Consider the following 19,351-nt stretch of genomic DNA (forward strand, 5'->3'; position numbering starts at 1 on the left):
ACACCTCTCCACTCTTCCAGTTTCACAGATCGTTCCTATTTTCCTACCTATTTACTGATTTGAAGATTCAGGAAAATGGGACCTACACACCATAAATAGCCTTTGACATCTCCTCCCCATTTCCAAGACTGAGTCTACATGATTTCTAAGATTCTCTCCCAGACCTTTGTTTCCCTCTCCTTCTACTACACCCCTGATAAAGAGACACAGAACCGCAGGTTTCAAAGAGGAAAAAAAGCAAATTATTTGTTGTTGGTAGGAGGGCACGGAGGGGAGGGCTTTTCACTCTCCCCGGCATCTCATGTGGACGGGAGGTTGAGGGCAATAGAAAAGGCAGTAGAAGGGGGCCAAGCCCCACTCTGTACAATATAGAAGAATCTGATATAGATACTTTGTATAAAAGCCACTTGTCCTTGTTTGTGTCCTCTTGCTGGCTGGTCAGGCTGGGGACTCTGGGGGACAAAGAAGCCAGGCAGGGGGTGGTCCAGGACTCAAGGACACCCAATGGCCCCCATTCTCTGGCCGCCCCCTGTGGGGTCACTTTGGATCCTTGGTGGGGGCATAGCAGAGCTCCAGTGGTCGGGACACCTTCCAGAACTTCTCATTCACCAGCTCCAGGGTCAGTGAGCCATTCAGTGTCTACAGAGGTGGCGGAAGGGGGAAGAGAGGGAGAAAAGTGAGGTGGAAAAGATGGTAAGATGAGAGGAAAAGTGACTGAAGGGAGAGGGAAGACAAAGAAACAATAAACTGGGCAAAGCGAGGACAAGGGTGATGGGGAAGAAGGACGGACACAGAAAGGAGACAGATGCAGAGGAGGGCGGATGGGTGAGCAGGTCGGGGTCTATGGCTGTGCACCCCGCTCCCCCCCCCACCCCCGCACTGAGGCCGTGAGGGGTGCTCACCGTGAACGCCCCGCCCCCGGGCGCGATGTAGATGGTGTACTGCTTTTCGCTGACGCCCTCCAGACTGGGCAAGGCCGGCTCCTCAGGGCCGTCGGCTCCTCCGGCACCCCCACCCTCCCCACCGCCCCCATCAGGTCCCGCTGCGGCGTCAGAGGTGCCCCCTCCAGGCCCTCCCGGCTCTCCCGCCTCTTGCTGCTGCCTCCGCTCGAGCGCAATGCGCAGGGCCAAGTACTTGGAGAGGTGGTCCACTGTGGCGTTCCCAGTGGTCTTCACGTACCTGGGGCAAGAGAGGGCGCAGGGTGAGGGCACGGACGCCGCCAGTGGAGACGCGCGCAGGACCTCTGGGCTGCGGACTCTGTCTGGGTCTGGGCGAGGCCCACTTGTGATGGAGACCATGACCCTTGGCCTCTCAGTGGTCTGGGGAGGACGAGGCTCTCACCTAGTCTGGCAGTATTCTCCCTTCTCCACGAGCAGGGGGTGCGGCCGGAACACGAGCTCGATTTCTCCACCTGGCTCTGGGGGGCTGGGAGCCCCGGGAGGGCTTGGGGGGCCCAGGGTCCCGCCTCCCAGGGTTCCTCCCCGGTCACCCGAGTCTTCAGAGCCGGCGCCCCCACCCACCCCACCAGCGCCACCCCCCACTGTCCCTACACTGCTCCCCCCTGCGCCTCCTCCGCGGGGTCGCTTGGGAGCAGGGCCTGGGGCAGAGTCCGGGGCCGAGTCTGAGCTCACGTCCTCTCCATCCCCCTCTCCCTCCCCGGGCTCTCCTTCACCCCCACTCATCGTTGTGGTCTGATCTGACCCGGGCATTGGCCGCCTCACACGCTGGGCCCTGTGGGAGCAAGTGGTCGAGATTAGAAAGCACCAAGGATAAGGGCTTTAGACTTAAACTTCAAAGAATTAAGAAACCAAGGAAATCTTAACGATGATTCCTAATATTTATTCCATACTAACTATGTGCCAAGCACGTTGCTAAGTGTTTGCGCTGACTGCCTCAAATTATACAAATCCTACAGACACAGGTAATTATACCATTTTGTTTATGGCTGATGAAACTGAGGCTTAGAGAGGTCAAATAATTAGTCTGAGATCATAGTCCCTTTGCCTCTCAAAGTGTGTCCAAGACCCAGTGGCACAGGCTTGGAGAAACACAGAATCTAGGCCCAACTCCTGACCTACCAAATCAAAATTTACATTTTAAACAAAACTCTCAGATAATTCAGATACACATTAAAGACTAAGTGATGAAAAAAATAAAGACTGAGTGATGCTGCCCTAGGAGGTGATTTAATTCCCGGCAGTGTGAACCCAAAGCTTATGCTCAAAAATCACTCTACTGCTCTAACTTCTAGAAAGTTAGAAGGTGAGGTATTTCATTAAGAATAACAGTGCCAGGGACTTCTCTGGTGGTCCAGCGGCTAAGGCTCTGCACTCCCACTGCAGGGGGCCTGGGCTGATCCCTAGTCAGGGAACTAGATGCCACATGCTATAACTAAGACTCAGTGCAGCCAAATAAGTATTAAGAAAAAAATAATAGTAGTGCTAGTTGCTAACTAAAAAGCTATGGTTCACATCCACGACCTCCAGGCACGACAGTTAGATGGTGGTAGGCGCTCGCGATGCTGAGGCCTAGAAGCAGAGACCCCAGGCATCTGACCCGTGGCTCTGTCCCATCGCCGTGCATCCACCTCCCTGTGGCCCCCGAACCTGTGCATGGCCTGCATGCGCAGCCCCTCCTCGATGCTGGAGCTCAGTGCCTGCTGGTTGTGCAGGCGGCTGAGGCGGATGAGCACCCGGTCTTGGTGGGCCTCGTACTCCTCCCGGCTGGGGTAGATTTTAGAGATCAGAGCGTCGAAGTTGGGGTCTGGCCGCAGAGACCGCTTGGATACCAGTTTCTTTCGGCAGGTAGGGCACTCCTTATTCCTGGGGTGGGAGAAAGGAGGCCTTGAGCCTTCAGTCACTGGGGACGGAGGGCCCGGCTCTCTCCCCCTGCCCCCACCTCAGACCCGTCCCTCCTGTTACCCGCTCCGCAGGGCCGTGACGATGCAGTCAGAGCAGAACCGGTGGAGGCACTCCTTGGTTGTCATCGTGTTCTTCAGCATGTCCAGGCAGATGGGGCACATGAGCTCTGAGTGCAGTGACCGGGGGGAAACCGCAATCTCCGTGCCATCCATGATGGCTTCCTGGAGATGGCAATGAGTGGAAAGGTGGTGGTGGAAAGAGGTAAAAGCGATTTTAGGGACAAGTGGTCCATGAAACTGGAGTCTTGAGAAATACAGTGAGATGGCAGAATCTGGGTACCCCATTTGGCCACTTGAGGAAGAGAGAAATCCTAAGAGTAGGTGCTTTGAAATAGGAGGATCTGAGGTTTGGCAATAGGCCTGGAGATGGGCATAGCACAGATTTTCCTTCTAGGGAAGACTTAGTCAACAGAATTTCTTCCAGTGGGGTCCTGGTACTGCCTATATCAGAATCCCCTATGGTGCATGCTAAAAACGCAGAGTCTGGGGTCCCATCCCATTACTGTTAGTGTGTGTGTGTGTGTGTGGGGGGGGGTGAGATCCGGCCCGGAATCCCATTTTTAATAAACTTCCAAGGGGAGTGTTAAATGCAGTGGCTTATGATGCAGAACTGAAGACCAGGAAGTTCATTTCAGCCTGTTTACTATCTTTCAAACGAAGACAATAATACTTGGCTCTACCTCTCTGGCACGTCAGTTTTGAGGATTAAACGAGCTAAATGTGAAAGGTGATTCCAAAGCAGGGCCAGGGAGTGTGAAGCTGGGCAGAAAAAGGCCAAAAGTGGAAAAGAGGCTGTGAGAAGGGGGTCTGCGGATGGAGCGGTCTAAGCGAAAAGCAGTAAGTTGCAGTCGGAGAACCCCTGTCACCTGCGGGGTCCGGTGGAGCTCATACAGGCTCAGTTCCCACGTTTTGCTGGCGTTCTGGGCGTTCGCCGGCGTCGTCATGGTGACCGCACCAGGGCTGCCCCGCCGCCGCGCCGGAGAGGTGGGCTAGGGGGTGGGGGAAGGGTGTCAGGGGGCCCGGCCCTCGCGCGGACCCCGCCCTCCGGGGCTCCCCGCACCGCGCCGCCGCGCGGCCCCTCACCCGGGTCCCGCCGTAGGCGCCCCAGCCGCCGCAGCGCCGCTCCCAGGGCCGGGCTACCCGGCCGAGGCCGTCCGGTCCCCAGCCGCCTCTCAGACAGCAACTCGCGCCGCCGCCGCCGCCACCGCCATGGCCCGGGCGCTGGGCCCTGCGTCACTTCCGCCCGCCCGCGCCCCCCCCCGGCGGCGGGGACGTCACCCGGAGGCGCGCGCGGGTGGCAGCGCCGTGGACGCCGGTCCCCCGCCGCCGCCACCGCCATGGCCCGGGCGCTGGGCCCTGCGTCACTTCCGCCCGCCTGTGCCCCCCCCACCCCACCCCCGGCGGCGGGGACGTCACCCAGAGGCGCGCGCGGGTGGCAGCGCCGTGGACGCCGGTTCCCCGCCCCCGGGGCCCGCGCCGCGCGGGGGCCGCGCTCCCGTCCCCCTGCCGGCGCCGTCCCCTCCCCGCAGCCCCCGTTGGGGCCTCCGCTCCGCAGGGCAGGGCCCGGTGTCGCCGGCCCCTGGGGAGGGGACGGCGGGCGTGGGGAGAGGGGCCGCCTCCCCCCGGCGGCTCTGGGGGCCCGCGTGCCCGGTTCCCCCGCGCGGCTTCTACGCAGTCCCAGCCCGGGATTCCGGGGCGGAGGGGGGAAAGCCGCAGAGGAGTCTCTGCGGCTGCCGTCCTCCGGACCCGTGAACAGAGCCGAGTCCCGACGTTCCCCGGGTCCCCTTTCCACCCGGGGGACCTGCGCTGCCCTCCGCCTTGGCTCTCCCTACACCCTCCGACCCGCTCTCCCCCCCGAGGTTTGGGGGCGACGGCTCGGGACGTCCAGACTCAACTCTCGGCCAGAGCTAGAGACTCGAGAATTGCGTTTGGACAATCAGGAGCCGCGGCCCGGGGCGGGGGAGGGAGGCGCCCGGGAGGCACAGGGGGATGGAGGCACCACGCGGAAGCAGGGACACGCACCCGCGCGAGGTGGGGCCCCTCTCGGGGACCGGGTGTGCGCGTGTTGTGGCGGGGGCCGGGGGCCCGCCAGGGGCCGAATGCCCGGAGCGGGAAGCGGGCATAAGCCTCCTCCAGGACTTCCCAGTAAAGGAAGGGTCGGGGAAGGAAGAGAAGAGGAAGGGGCAGACCGATCCCCATTGAGGGCAGGGGATGAGAGGGGTACGGGGGACGGGGGGGGGGGGGGGGGGGGGGGAGTGTGGAGAGATCGTGATGGGCGTCCTGTCTCCTCCAGCCTGAACTGGGGTTCCAGGACTTGGGCTGCAACTGCCAGGGGGTGGCCTGTCTCTGGGGCAAGGCAGCAGTGGGTCCCCTCACCCCCTCCCCCGGTTCCCCCCTACTTCCCTGTCCTCTCCTTCAGTCCGTGGCCAGTCCTTATGTGGGCTCCAGAGTCGATTAGCGCGGACCCCCTCCCCTTCCTCCTCCTCCTCCCAGCCCCCTCCCTTCCTTCTGCTCTCCTCCAGCCCCTTTCATCGGCTGGCCCACTCCCCTAATCCTGGCCCCCTCCCCTAATCCCCCCATCCGACCCCCGGCCGGCTGCAGCTATTGTAAGGTGGAGAGAAAGGGGAGGGGGGACTCAGAGAAAGGAGAGGGGTGGGGGAGGGCCACCTGTTCCAAGACCCCCTCTCAAGGCTAGACTGGACACCAGGATGGGACTGTGAACAAATCACCCTTGGGGACTGTGAGGACCCAAGGAATTGGGGGGAAGGGACTAGGGCTACAGGATCAGTGGCAGGGGGTGGGGCAGAGACCCCTCCCTCCAAAAGACCCAGAGTGTCACGCACACACAGTGACACACTCTCGCCTCTCACACCCGGCGGCGGGGGTTGCCCTGGGAGACCAGGCAGTGAAAGGGAACAATCCTTCGCAAAAGGGAAAGGAGGGGGAGGTGGGGAAGGGTCTGAGGACTTGGACACAAGAAGAACCGGAGGTGGCAGGGAAGAGGTTTTGGAATTTATTAGGGTCACAAGCACCCCTGCCTCCCATATTGAGCATTCCTGAGCCATACACAGCCACCCCTTTTGTAGCCTGGGAACTCCGAGTCCTCATCAGCAGGAGGCCAGCAGAGCAGTGGGGGAGTGAGCAGAGTCCAGGGTCCTTGAGGCAGTTACATGAAAAGACCTCCTGGGAGGGGCAGAAACATTTGGACAGATGTGTAGGTGGAGACAAATGGGCTGCAGGGGAGGCGCCCACTTCTGTCCCTGGCCTATGGGAACTCCTGCCCTTCCCTCAGTGGCTCCAGACTCCTCTCATTAGCTTTCTCCTATCGTCTGGGTTCCACTTCTCTGCCCTCTTCCTCCCCACGATGGCCTCATACCAGTGACTTCTACTGATGCCCCTGTGATGTAGCCACTGTCTTCAGATGCCAAGAATGCGACGACATCTGCCACATCTATGGGAGTGGAGGGGAGAGGGCAGAATCCTCACTCTCACAGACCCAAAGTAGCCCGTCACCTCCCACCAGAATCCTCCCCCCGCCCACTACCAATCCTGGTGAGGCCCCCTCAGATACTTGGGGGTCTCTCCATTCAGCCCCCTGCATTCAGTGCTCACCCTCAGGGTTCCCCATATGTGCCATTGGGATCATTCCAGTCACCTGTAAGGAAACACTCATATGTGAGTGAAAGTTTCTTGTGGGTTTTTTGTAGGAAAAAGTCTGTGACTTATTTTTTGGGTCTTCATTCCTTGTGCAGTTGTTGAATATCTGCTGTTTGCCTTGCAGCGGGCCCAGCATCCTCTCTGAAGCCCAGAGAGGCTGGTCTCTGAATGATTCTGCCCTCCACCCACAGTCTCCTACCTTGTCCAGCACTTTCTGTGGCACTTTCTGGGTCATGGGTGTTCTAATGAACCCTGGGAGGACGCTGTTACAGCGGATCCTGTGTCTGTGGAAAGGAGAGTGTCTGCTGACTCCAGAGAGGACTGAACACTGACCCCTTCCTCCTGATTTTTCACATGCCCCCAGCTGTCTGACCAACCGTCCAAGTTCCCGGGCTGCAGACTGGGTCAGCCCGATCACTCCAGCCTTGGATGCTGCATAGTTTGTCTGTCCCATGTTCCCCACCTATGGGTGAGCCGGAGATGTGGGATGAGTCGGGGGTCATAAGGAGGGGCTCTCCTCTCTGTGCCCACCTGACTGGTTCACCTCCTCCCAAGCTCAGCCTGACCTTGCCTATGATGCTGCTGATGTTGATGATGGAGCCAGGACAGCCGCTGGACACCAGGGCTTGGGCTGCAGCCTGAGTGACTAGAAAGATGCCCTGAGGGTGGAGGGGGAAAGTCACATGGCAGAAAGGATCAGTTGGGGTGACGGTCCTCCAACTCTCTCCCCAGGCTAGAGGACCCAGAAGTCACGGGTTCAGAGGTCACCACCTTGAGGTTGACAGCTATGACTCTGTCCCAGTTGTCCTCAGACATGTGGAGTAGAAATTCATCCCTGGTGATGCCCGCACAGGACACAACGACAGACGGCGGGCGAGAAAAGCAGGCCTGTGAGGGGCGGGGGTGGGGTGGTGGTTACACAACGAGAAACGGTGTAGAGCCGAGGGCCGTGGAGGCAACGTTATAGGGCTTCAAAGGGGCGAGGGCGTCTGGCTTTCACCTGCACTTGCTCCAGCAGGCGCCTGGCGGCCCCTGCCGCGGACACGTCAGCCTGGAAGGCGGCGTGGGCTCCGCGGGGCGCCCCCTCCTTGCTCCCCGGCCCTCCCAGCAGCTGCACCGTCTCCCGCGCCGCTGCCCCGTCCAGGTCGCAAGCGGCTACGGCGGCCCCCTCGGCGGCGAGGCGCACGCTGACGGCGCGGCCGATGCCGCCGCCCGCACCTGGGACGGGAGAGGACAAGCGGGCGCGGGGTCAGAGGTCAGCGGGGCACAGAGGTAGTAAGGCCCGGGCCGGAGATCAGGGCGACTGCGCGGCCCGACAGCGCGCCCCGGACGTCACTGTGGCACCACAACCCGCCCAGGAGAGGAGCCCCCAACCTGTGACCAGGGCCAGCGCGGAGCGCAGTCGGAGCGGAGACGCCATGACGGCCGGCGGTGGGGCGGGGCCCCACGCTGAGCCACTCCGAGCGCAGAGGGGGCGCGGCTAGCGCGGAGCCGAGCCAATCGAAGCCCCGCCGGCAGCCTCGGGCGGGGGCGGCCTCCAGCCGCGGGGGCGTGGCCAGGCGCCGCTCCTGGGGGGCCTGGGGAGCCGGACGAAGGGGGGCCCCAACCCCCGAAAAAGACAAAGACTGCGCGTGGAATGAAAGGTCCGAGGGTTTTATTTCCGGTCCCCACCCCTCCTCTATTCAAAGTGATATAAAAGAATAGAAACAAAAAAAAAAATCAGGCCATGAGATTAGCAACTAGCTGTCCCCGCCCCCCCCATCACTCCCAAATCAGGTCACACGATTGACGTTTATCCCCGACTTATGCTGCTCCCTTTGGGGAGGGCTCTGGTCTTCCCTGGAGCCTCCACCGACATGCGGGAGAGAGGGAGCTGGGCCCTGGAGAAGCTTGTGTGTGGCGGCTTGGTCCTCTGTGAACAGGTGGGGTGGGGGACGCAGGGCAGGCTGCCATGACTCCTCTCTTTCAGCCTTCTGCACGGCTCTAGTCCCCACAGCCAACAACATGGCCCCTCTGGGCGCCATCCTCACCTCTGCAGCCCTGTATGACTGCTAGATCTTGACAGCCCTCAAGCCAAAGTCACCATTTCCCTAGGATACAACTCTCTCCTTTGGCAGGTGTCCCAGGCCAGGACCCCCAGCCTCCACAGACCCCTGACCTGAAGGGCTTAGAGGCTAGAGGTTTGGGGCTGGTTTACCCCATCTCTCACTCGAGGTGGGCAATCAACACCATCATGACAACTCCCCCCAGCAGCCCCAGCACCTCCAGAAGTGACTGCAATGGTGATGCCTCCCTCAACAGCTCAGGCAACACCGACACCGTTGCTACATAGATAAAGCCACCAGCAGTGAATGGCAGAATCCACCCAGGACCTGCGCCACCTGCAATTTCACTGCCCACTGCCCCTCCTTCAGTTAGAAGGGCACAGGCTGTGCCTGCCAGTGCCCCTACTGCCGTCAGTAGTTGCAGACGCATCGCCTGGTGGGCAGAAAAGAGAGAGAGGCACTCATCAACATCTGAAGGTTATCAGTAGTTTAGACATGGCTGGAATGGTCTAAGTGTACATGAATAGGGTGCATGTCCTTAGAAACTAAAGAGTAAAGCAAATAGAGAGGGGGCTAGAATAGACACTTTCTGAAAGATCTTAGAATAGAGTTCCTTTCCACAGACCTTCTGACTCAACAGGTCAGGGTCGGGGGGCACGGTGTGAAAGACCCTCATACTATTTAGATGGTTTCTGGATCACAGTTCAAAAACTACTGAACTGCAAGACAAACAGAACTTCTTCTGTTTCACTACTAGAGGATCCACTGTCGCCAATACAGGCATACCTCAGAGATAGTGTGAGTTCAGTCCCAGACCATCACAATAAAGCAAGTCACATGAATTTTTTCATTTCCCAGTGTATTTAAGTTATATTTACACTATCCTGTAAGTGTGCAGTAGCATTATACCTACAATGTAAGAGTTTAATTAAAAAATACCGATTAAAAAAAGCTAACCATCACCTAAGCCTTCAGCAAGCTGGAATCTTTTTGCTATAGTAACATCAAAGATCACAGATTAACGTAACAAACAATAATGAAAATGCTTGAAATGTTGCAAGAACTACCAAACTGTGACACAGATGCAAAGTAAACAAACACTGTTGGAAGAAAGGTATCAAAAGTCTTGCTCAACAAAGGGTTGCTACAAATTTGTAAAAAATGCAGTATCTGCTAAGTGCAATACAGAAACACAATAAAACAAAGTATGCCTGTAGTACAATTTGTTTGGAACTCATGAGTGGCAGTCTGGGTTGGGGCTAGGTGAGCAGAGGGTAAAGGGATCGAGGCAACCATGTTTGGTGTACACCATCACCAACCTGCTTTTTGCTGCAGCCAGACTGGACCAAGATGGCAAAGTCTCCAACTTCATGGGGCACCTCATGTAGCAGAACAGTCATTGTGGTCAGGATCCCCAGCCCCCGGCCCCCTCGGAATGAAGCACCGATGGCTAGACCATCTGTGAAGTTGTGTGCCAGGTCTGCAGCCAAGTTCAGGTACCCTGATACACGTAGGTCTTTTACAGGAGAAAAGGAAGATTAACCGGTTAGAGGCATTCATCACCCCTAGTCCCAGCCACACTCACCCATGATCACATCTCCCTGAGAGATCCTTTCATATAGAGCCCCCGTATTTCCCAGACACCTGCCATCACCCACAGTGCTATTTCAAGCCATTCACAACTATGTCTCTTGCCCAAGCGTATGGAGCCCTGGCTCTCACCTGACCCTGCTTTCTCCTCTTCAGCGTTCCGAGGCCTCCCTGGCCCATCGTGGGGCTCTGCACTCCCCACTTTCCGCATCCTCAGTGCCCCGGCCTCCTTTTCTCCTTCCTCTGAGCTCGGTTTCCCCCTCGACGCATGCTCTGCACGTGCAGAAAGGAATGGGGCTAAGTGGGGAACAAACATCATCTGCCAATATATCCTCACAAGGGCAGTCTCCTCCCGCTTCAGAACCTTAAAACGAGGAGATCCAAAGGTAGGCAATGTGGCTTTCAGAAAAATTGTTCCTGGGCTCACCCTGTCTTCCATGTCCATGACTTCCATGTGTGTGACCATGAGCATGTCCATGTCCGTGACTGTGTCCATGTCCTCCTTTTACATGTCTCACAAATTTCTCCACCACAAGAAAGGCAACAATTCCACTGAGGACCCACAGTCCCACAGAGAGAATGGGGCCCTGGCCTGGGAATGGATGCATTGAGACATTAAGAGAGATGTGGATTCCGGACTCTTCCTCCCCAAGCATAGAAGAAGAACAGGAGAGACAGACCTTCTCCAGCACCCCAACCCGTGTCTCCACCTGCCCCTTCCTCACCACTGTGGGAATGTCCATGTCCTGGCTGCTCTGGAGGGTGGTGAGAATGAGGTTCTGGAAGAAGAGGGAGAAAAGGCCAGATGAGGAAACCAAGCAAGGGGTGTGTATTTGCAGGAATTCTGGAAGGTCAGGGGTCACAAAGAGGAAAGAACAGTCTTGCCCAAAGACTAAAATTCATTAAGATTTGAGGTAGAAGCTAGAGATCACTTACCCAAAGCATGAGGGATGAGGTGCAGGAAAGCATCTCCCAGGAGCCCACCAGAAGCAAAACTCAGCAAGATCTGGAGCAGAGAGCGGTGGCGAGGGGAGTTTGACTCCACGGGGATAAGAAAGAGGACGAAAAACGGAGCTGCAGAGATCAGCACTGTGGCCCCCAGTGCCTGGCGAGGGAGAGTCAGGGGTTAAGAGATGTGAGGTTTCCCAATACGGCATCAGCCTCCCTCTGCCCCATCCCCAGGGGACTCACATAGGCCCAGAGGGTGACAGTGTCCAGGTCCTGTTTGACGCCTGGAGCCCCAGACTCCCCATAGCCTCCATGGCTGTGCTCATGGTCATGTCCGTGTCCTCGGTGGGAGAGGCTCTCATGGGAGTGGCCATGACTATGGCCATGGTGCAAATCCTCGTGTGAATGTCCGTGGTCGTGACCGTGGGTATGCCCATGCCAGATGCTTTCATGAGTGTGGCCGTGGCCATGGGCATGGCTGTGTCCGTGGTGGAAATCCTCATGTGAGTGCCTGTGGCTATGGCCGTGGAAGTCCTCGTGCAGGTCTTCGTACAGGTCTCCATGACCCCCGTGTCCGGCCACTAGCAGCCCCAAGGCCGCCCAGGTCAGCAGTCCCACGGCCACCCAGCGGGGGGCCCCCAGGCCTCTGGCCATCACGCTGACCAGAGGGACAGAGACAGTGATTCCACTTGGCCCTCACCTCTACACCCATGCGGGGTCCGCTTTACTCTGTCCGCGCCCACCGTCCACTTCTATGGGCCGCTCCCCCATTCCGTTCTGTCCCCACCCACATTGTTCCTGAGACTCAAGCTCTTTATCCCGAACCCCTTCCCTGATACAGGGCCCCCAGGACTCCGCTCTAGGCTTCGATCCTCCACTTTATGGACTCTCTGGGCTCTCGTCTCTATGACCCGCAAGGTGAGGAAAAAGGCCTGGAAAGGACAGTAGAGAAAAGCAGGGAATTCTCACCGGCTCCGGGATCCTCTCCTTTCCCGGTTTGCTCGGACGTGGCAGTCCCGCCCCTAACTCCCGCGAGAACTTGGGAGTCCCGTTCTACCTCGGTCCAAGCACCTTTACCAATATGGCCGCACTCCGGGCAGCGGAGATTGGGGGCGGGGGGGGGCGCAGCCCTGGCGCGCATGCGCGGACGTGGAGGTTATTTGAGGGTATGCCGGGCGAGACTGGCTAACACGCGGGAGAAGACCGCCTCCTCCGTTTTCAACTAGACGAGGGGGCGGGAACTAGCGCGGAGACTTCCCGTCTATACCAAGATGGCTGCCACATTGGCGCTGTCATTTTGGTACAGGGCCGGGCGAAGCGCTTAGTTTGACCCGGTTGAGGCCAGAGTCGTTTTCTCTGGGGCTTCCTCGTGCTCGGCTCGTCCCCCCGAGCGGTCCTCAGGAGCCCCTGGTGCCGCTCGGCGTCCCTACACTCAGCTGGGAGTCATGTCTTGGGCTGCGCGCCCGCCCTTCCTCCCCCAGCGGCATGCCGCAGGGCAGTGTGGGCCGGTGGGGGTGCGAAAAGAAATGCATTGTGGGGTCGCGTCCCGGTGGCGGCGGCGGCGGCCCTGGCTGGATCCCGCGGCGGCGGCGGCGGCGGCGGCAGCCGGAGGACAGCAGGCCCCGGAGCCGGAGCCGGGGGAGGCTGGACGGGACGGGATGGGAGACAGCGGGCGGGGTGAGTGAGCCCGCGGACCGGCCCGGGCGCCGAGACCCCGACGCCGGCGGCCCCTTCCCCCTCCTGGGCGCTCCCCCGGGCGCCCCCGCCCCCTTGTTTGTAAACACGCGTCCCCTCCTCCCGGGGGCCGCAGTGCCCTGCCCCCGGGGCGGGGCGGCCAGGGGGCGCTTCCGCCCTCCCCTGGGCAGCCGCTGGAGGGCCGGCTCCCCCGCGATCCCCAGCTCCGGGCCCCGGTCCTCGAGCCTGAGGACCCTGGACGTTGGGAGGCGAGTTCCGCGTCCTCGGCGGGGTCTCTCTGCCCTGCACGTTCGGGCCGCGAGCTGGGAGTGCAGAGGCTGGCGGGTCCCCCCCCACGTGCTGCCCCACCCACACGAGACGCGTCCGGTCTGGGGTGGCCAAATGCACTGCTTGGAGCTTGCCTCTCCTCAGCTCTCCTCCTCTCGTTTGTCAGTCCCCTCCTCCCACCACGATAAGGGGTTCAGCCCTTGTTTGGCAGTAGGCTGCCTCTGGACGGGAAGGGGTGGGATGGGGGCGCGGTGGGGAAATCAGAGGGAGAGAATGCGTCTCCTGTTGGGTGAGCCAAGACTCATTTTCTCTTTTTGTCTCTCCTGTGTCTGTGTGTCTGTGCTTGTGTGTACCCTCCCTCACCCCCCAGACTCCCGGAGCCCAGACAGTTCCTCCCCAAATCCCCTTCCCCAGGGGGCCGCTCCCCCTTCTCCTCCCGGACCACCCCTGCCCCCTTCAGCAGCTGCGTCCCTTGGAGGTTCTGGGGCTCCACCCCCACCCTCGATGCCACCCCCACCACTGGGCTCCCCCTTCCCAGTTATCAGCTCTTCCATGGGGTCCCCCGGCCTGCCCCCTCCAGCTCCCCCAGGATTCTCCGGGCCTGTCAGCAGTCCCCAGGTGAGAGGTCGTGACCCACTTAACTGCCTCTCCACTTTCATTTCCTTGTTTTCCTCCTGACCCCAGATCTTTGTATGAACTTCCTTGGTCCACTGAACTTCTAGTGTTGACAGGCTTGTGGTCTTTGTGAAACCCCTGGCCCTTCCTGAGGTGCCACTGAGCTTTCAGTTCACGCCTCCTCCCCAGTACTATAAAGGAACATACTATTCTTGATGTCCCTTTCGTCTGTCAGTGATTTTTTTGCCTTTTTGGTCCCATCTGCCCTTCTGAGATAAAAGCCCTTTGGGGCCACTGTGTTGCACAATTTCAGGGGGCCGTTAGGTCTCATCTCTTCGGGGTTGCGCCCCAGGGGTGGCCCTTCCCAGGCACTGCAGTGTAGTGTTCTTTATAATGTGCAGCCCAGGGCCCTGCCTAGGTGGTAGAGAATGATGTCCGTTCCCCCTGAGAGATTATCCTTCCCAATGAGTCTCCCTGTGACTTCCCTATTTCCCCCATCCCAGATTAACTCAACAGTGTCGCTCCCTGGGGGTGGGTCTGGCCCCCCTGAAGATGTGAAGCCACCAGTCTTAGGGGTCCGGGGCCTGCACTGTCCACCCCCTCCAGGTGGCCCTGGGGCTGGCAAACGGCTATGTGCAATCTGCGGGGACCGAAGCTCAGGTATGGGGCTCAGAGGACTAGCAGGGAGGAAGAGAGTGTGTGTACCACGTACCGTCATCTGGGGGATTCCCAGGGGCTTTTGAGGTTTTGTTTGAGCTAGTGAACTGGGAGAGGCATGATGAGAATTGAGGAACCTCCAGCTTAGATTTGGGGTGGGGGTTAGAGGTGGGAGGGGACTGGTCTAGGGTTTTTGAACCCTGAGAAGAATGGAACTGTATCATCCCTCACGTCCTGGTTCCCCATCTCTTGGGAGCGGACTTCAGCTAAGTTTGCTAGGGGTAGGGTGGGCAGGAGGAGGTGGACAAGATTCCCAGTGGCCCAGGGTGTGCGTGCAGTCTCACTGCCCTTCCTCTCTTCTTACAGGCAAACACTACGGGGTTTACAGCTGCGAGGGCTGCAAAGGCTTCTTCAAGCGCACCATCCGTAAGGACCTGACCTACTCGTGCCGGGACAACAAGGACTGCACGGTGGACAAGCGCCAGCGGAACCGCTGTCAGTACTGCCGCTATCAGAAGTGCCTGGCTACTGGCATGAAGAGGGAGGGTAAGGGCCGGCCCCCCAGGCCTCCCCTTGTGCCCTGTGGGAGGAGGGGGAGGGAGGACTTCCGGGACCTCGCCTCTCTGGAAGGCGGGGCTCCTCTCTCTCCTCCAGAGGGCGCTATTTCATTTCTCTGCCGTGCACATCCGCTCTCCTTCCTGGTACCCTGATGTGGTCCATTGAGTTTCTTTCTTAATGATTCTGCCACTCTGGCCTGAACCTCTGACCACCACCCATCCCCTCACCCCGGGCTGGTGCTAGGATCACTTTTCCTTCCCCAGGATGGTTTCTCTAGCTCCCCCTCTCTAACCGGATTAGCTGTTTTTCTCTTTGAGCCAGCCTTCCACTCTGGCCTATGTCTCTGTGGTATCTGTGTTGGCTTCTCCAAACTCTGGGCCTGTGCTCTCTTAAACTGCAGCCTTTACTAAAAGACCCCCAAAACATCTCTCCCTCTTTTTTCTCTCTGTTTTATCTTAAGTCTGATTCTGAAATCCTGAGAGATGCTTTAGGGAGTTTATATTGGTCACCTGCCTCATTTTAGAGAAGATGAGCCTGAAGCCTGGCTTTCCCAAGGTCATGCAACAAAAGAGTGACAGATCTGGGATCAGAACCCATGTCCCTGAAGACCCAGGCCCAGTGCGCTTTCTCCTGCCTCTTGGAGTCAGAAGAACACCAGATTTGCAGTTAGGAACACTTAGGTTTAGATGCATGATGTGCCATGTATCATGTGAACTTGAACAGACTTTTAATGAACTGCCTCAAAATTTTTATCTTTAAAAATGGGATCAAGAGCTCACAGGGTTGTTATAATACTGGAGTGAATGTTAAAGCATGCTTGGCATGTTTCTTAGTATGTAGTAGGTCCTCTGTTTAAATGTTGGTTTTCTGTCTAATTCCTCTATCCACCTTTTTTACTTCTTGGGTAGTCATCTGTTCTTTCATAACTCCTGTGTCTAGACTGCCACAAATATGCTGTGGTTTCCAGTGACTTCCCCAATTTCTATAAATATCTTCTAAGTTAGGCCAGGAGACCCCGATACAGCCCTAAGGACACTTTGGAATCTCCTCGTGGCTGGCTGCTGACTCTCCACTTTTCTCTTCTCCCCCCCCCCCCCCCCCCCCCGCCCTGGCCCTTAGCTGTACAGGAGGAGCGTCAGCGGGGGAAGGACAAAGACGGGGATGGGGAGGGTGCCGGGGGAGCCCCCGAGGAGATGCCTGTGGACAGGATCCTGGAGGCGGAGCTTGCTGTGGAGCAGAAGAGTGACCAGGGCGTGGAGGGTCCCGGGGGAACCGGGGGCAGCGGCAGCAGCGTGAGTGCTCTCCTTCCTGCTGGGGGGGCCAGAGGCTAGGTCTGTGCTAGCTCCCGTCCCTTCCCCTCACCACCGCTTCACACTGCCGGGGGCTGGAAGTGCCCCGAGACACGGTCTCTCACATCTGAGGCGGGCATGGTAGCGTTCTCTGTCCTCACTCCCAGAACAAGCACAGGCAAGTCCCAAGTTAACAGTTGTCTTCCTGAATGCCAGAAGAGCAGGAATTGGTTCACATGGGGCTTGAAGAGACTACAAATAAGATGCTGGTTTAGTCGCTAAGTTGTGTCTGACTCTTCATGACCCCATGGACTGTAGCCCACTAGGCTCCTCTGTCCCTGGGATTTTCCAAGCAAGAGTACTGGAGTGGGTTGTCATTTTCTTCAGAGGATCTTCCCCACCCAGGGATTGAACCTGGGTCTCCTGCTTTGCAGGTGGATTCTTTACTAACTGAGCCACCAGGGAATTGTCCAAAGGGTTTTATAGTTGGGGGTTTCCCAGGGTGCTTCCAAACCTCCCATAACTCAGCCCTCATCCCTGCAGCCAAATGACCCCGTGACCAACATCTGCCAGGCAGCTGACAAACAGCTCTTCACACTTGTTGAGTGGGCGAAGAGGATCCCCCACTTTTCCTCCTTGCCTCTGGATGACCAGGTCATATTGCTACGGGCAGGTCAGTGACCTTGGACCCTTCGGACCTCTTGTCTCTGGACCCCTCTTGGACCTCCTGACCTTCAGAGACCCCAGTGACCTTACCTTGCATTTTCAGGGGGCCAGTCTTGTTGACCTGACCCCCTCTTCTCCCCTTCCCTCAATGTGCTCTCCATCCCGTGGCCTCATCCCTGGCCCCTGACCCTTGTGGCCCCCGCCCCCCGCCCCCCAGGCTGGAACGAGCTGCTCATCGCCTCCTTCTCTCACCGATCCATCGACGTCCGAGACGGCATCCTCCTCGCCACAGGTCTCCACGTGCACCGCAACTCGGCCCATTCCGCAGGCGTGGGAGCCATCTTCGATAGGTCAGTGGCCCTCAGCTGGGCTGGCCTGGTGGTCGAGGGGGCGGGGCTATAGGCTGGTCCGTGTCCAAGGCTGGCTGAGCTGTGACCTTTGAGTGACCTGCAGGTCCCTCTCCAGGGTGCTGACAGAGCTAGTGTCCAAAATGCGGGACATGAGGATGGACAAGACAGAACTTGGCTGCCTGAGGGCAATCATTCTGTTCAATCCAGGTAAGAGGAGGGCTGCCCCTGTTCCTCAAGACCCAGGCAGCCTTGCAGCTGCCTCTTCTTCGGAGACTCCTCAGTTACCCAGCTGCCCCCCTCAACCTAGAAATCTCCCAGCTGACCAGGAGGAACCCACATTCGTTGAAAAACATTCCCTTTCCGATCCCATCCCCCAGACCCTTTGTACCCTGCTTCCCTGGCCAGGCATGTGGTGAAGGGTGTGTAGGTGGGGCCCAGAAGGAACATCGTGTGGGCCATGTCTCCGCATTTGTCCTGGTTTGATTGGTCCTCCTTCCTCTTCCTCCTCTCTTCCTGCCATCCCAGATGCCAAGGGCCTCTCCAACCCCAGTGAGGTCGAGGTCTTGCGAGAGAAAGTATATGCGTCCCTGGAGACCTACTGCAAACAGAAGTACCCTGAGCAACAGGGCCGGTGAGAAGCGCTGGGGGCCCCGGGCCCGCACCGGGGTGGGGGGTGCCCCCAGGGTGTGTTCAGGGCCCTCGTGGCCCCGGCTCTTACGCAGCATCTCCCATGCCCTCAGGTTTGCCAAGCTGCTGCTGCGTCTTCCTGCTCTCAGGTCCATAGGCCTTAAGTGTCTAGAGCATCTGTTTTTCTTCAAGCTCATCGGTGACACCCCCATCGACACCTTCCTCATGGAGATGCTTGAGGCTCCCCACCAGCTGGCCTGAGCCCACATGCAGACGTGCTGTTCCTCACACTGGGGGAGGGCACAGCAGCAAGGGACTCTGGGCCTTGGGGCAGGGTGGGGAGGGACCGTGTTCCTAGAATCTTGATGGGATGGAGGAGCACAGAGCCGAACTGAGGCCTCCAGGGGGTGCCCCTAAACCCTGTAAGGGGTTGCTTGAGGTCCCAAGTCAGAGGGACCCAGACCACTGGTAGACCTCTCCCTGCGGCGGCCTTGAGTCTCCGCGTTTGTCTGGCTCTGCCATGGCCTGGGGGGCTTTCTCACTCCAGCCTGGAGTGGCCTCTCCTCCCCCCGCACAGAGCCCCAGCCTTGCTCCCAGGCCCTTGCTTCTTGTCGTCTTGCCTCACTCAGCATCCCCATTCGAAGAGTGGAACGAGAACTCCTGCAGAGATGGCTGTTGGGGGGCAGGCCCCCCAAACTGATGGACATGGGAGTAAGCTCTGACAGGCCTTCCTCTAACCCAGCCTGGCAGATGGGGGCTTCTCTGGAAGGAGGGGACCCTGTCACTGTCCCCTGGCCAGAGTCCCGTCTCACACTCCCCCACCTCCGGCAGTCAGACTGACAAAGGTGGTGGTGGTGGTGGGAACCCATCTGCTATTTTTAATTTCCTGGAGGACAGAGCCTTGCAGTTAGACTCAAAGAAGCACTGTACTTCCCCAGGTTGACTAAGAGATGCCGGTGGCGGGGGTGGTGTCTGGTAAAGGCAGGCCCGGGTGTTCTGGGTTCTTGAGCCTCCTCGCCCTTTCCCCACCACTCTTGTCTGTCTGGGGGAAGGGGCCTGCGTTGAGGGCAGGGCCGGGGTGGTGAGTAGTCCTCACGCCTTTCCCGGTCCCAGCTCCCTCTGCAGCCCCGGGCTCACCCCGCGGAGCCTGGGACACTGGGACACTGAGTGTCCTGGCCTGACTGAGGGGCGATGGCCAGCCTGCGGAGGTGGGGTGCTGGGGCTGCATGACTTCTGCCCTGCGGCTCTTCTCTCCGGGGTTCCCTTCCCCTGTCTTTCACTCACATAAAAATCGCTTTCAAATTAAAATTGCTGTTTTCTGGATCGAGGTGACTGTCTTGGGGGTGGGGAGGAGCGCCGCCCCGGGCCGCGGGTGGGAGGGTATCCGGTGGGGAGCGCTCCCTGGACGCCGCGGCCGCCGCTGTAGTTCCCTAGGGCTGGCAGCCGGGCGCGGGGTGGGGGGGTGGG

The 19,351-nt window shown here is 58.9% G+C and overlaps 4 protein-coding genes across 6 annotated transcripts; 1 reads left to right on the forward strand and 3 right to left on the reverse strand.

Moving 5' to 3' along the window:
- Window positions 1-219: 219 nt before the first annotated feature.
- On the reverse strand, window positions 220-4,267 carry RING1 (ring finger protein 1). The gene is made up of 7 exons (XM_070456635.1): window positions 4,004-4,267; window positions 3,787-3,909; window positions 2,922-3,082; window positions 2,607-2,822; window positions 1,342-1,731; window positions 903-1,179; window positions 220-639 (listed from the first exon to the last, which is right to left on the reverse strand). The coding sequence occupies exons 2-7, from the start codon at window positions 3,862-3,864 to the stop codon at window positions 538-540; spliced, it is 1,224 nt and encodes a 407-aa protein (XP_070312736.1). The 5' UTR covers window positions 3,865-3,909; window positions 4,004-4,267; the 3' UTR covers window positions 220-537.
- Window positions 4,268-5,910: 1,643 nt separating this feature from the next.
- Window positions 5,911-8,043, reverse strand: HSD17B8 (hydroxysteroid 17-beta dehydrogenase 8). Its single transcript, XM_070456638.1, has 9 exons — window positions 7,952-8,043; window positions 7,578-7,795; window positions 7,349-7,465; window positions 7,144-7,236; window positions 6,955-7,040; window positions 6,777-6,861; window positions 6,533-6,575; window positions 6,297-6,371; window positions 5,911-6,103 (listed from the first exon to the last, which is right to left on the reverse strand). The coding sequence occupies exons 1-9, from the start codon at window positions 7,995-7,997 to the stop codon at window positions 6,087-6,089; spliced, it is 780 nt and encodes a 259-aa protein (XP_070312739.1). The 5' UTR covers window positions 7,998-8,043; the 3' UTR covers window positions 5,911-6,086.
- Window positions 8,044-8,214: 171 nt separating this feature from the next.
- On the reverse strand, window positions 8,215-12,243 carry SLC39A7 (solute carrier family 39 member 7). Of its 2 annotated transcripts, XM_070456637.1 has the most exons (8): window positions 12,130-12,243; window positions 11,404-11,818; window positions 11,149-11,317; window positions 10,938-10,991; window positions 10,640-10,804; window positions 10,345-10,485; window positions 9,942-10,138; window positions 8,215-9,055 (listed from the first exon to the last, which is right to left on the reverse strand). In XM_070456637.1, the coding sequence occupies exons 2-8, from the start codon at window positions 11,812-11,814 to the stop codon at window positions 8,783-8,785; spliced, it is 1,410 nt and encodes a 469-aa protein (XP_070312738.1). In that variant the 5' UTR covers window positions 11,815-11,818; window positions 12,130-12,243; the 3' UTR covers window positions 8,215-8,782. The 2 variants fall into 2 exon arrangements, with proteins under 2 accessions (XP_070312738.1, XP_020737568.1); XM_020881909.2 differs by lacking the exon at window positions 12,130-12,243 and having other exon boundaries at window positions 11,149-11,301; window positions 11,672-11,812.
- Window positions 12,244-12,402: 159 nt separating this feature from the next.
- RXRB (retinoid X receptor beta) lies at window positions 12,403-19,207 on the forward strand. 2 transcript variants are annotated; one of them, XM_020881910.2, is made up of 10 exons: window positions 12,403-12,837; window positions 13,493-13,740; window positions 14,241-14,397; window positions 14,761-14,940; window positions 16,072-16,244; window positions 16,785-16,914; window positions 17,125-17,257; window positions 17,361-17,464; window positions 17,783-17,888; window positions 17,998-19,207. In XM_020881910.2, the coding sequence occupies exons 1-10, from the start codon at window positions 12,606-12,608 to the stop codon at window positions 18,143-18,145; spliced, it is 1,611 nt and encodes a 536-aa protein (XP_020737569.2). In that variant the 5' UTR covers window positions 12,403-12,605; the 3' UTR covers window positions 18,146-19,207. The 2 variants fall into 2 exon arrangements, with proteins under 2 accessions (XP_020737569.2, XP_070312737.1); XM_070456636.1 differs by having other exon boundaries at window positions 17,373-17,464.
- The last annotated feature ends 144 nt before the right edge of the window (window positions 19,208-19,351 follow it).

The sequence above is a fragment of the Odocoileus virginianus genome, chromosome 27 (assembly GCF_023699985.2).
Source record: "Odocoileus virginianus isolate 20LAN1187 ecotype Illinois chromosome 27, Ovbor_1.2, whole genome shotgun sequence".
NCBI lineage: Eukaryota > Metazoa > Chordata > Mammalia > Artiodactyla > Cervidae > Odocoileus > Odocoileus virginianus.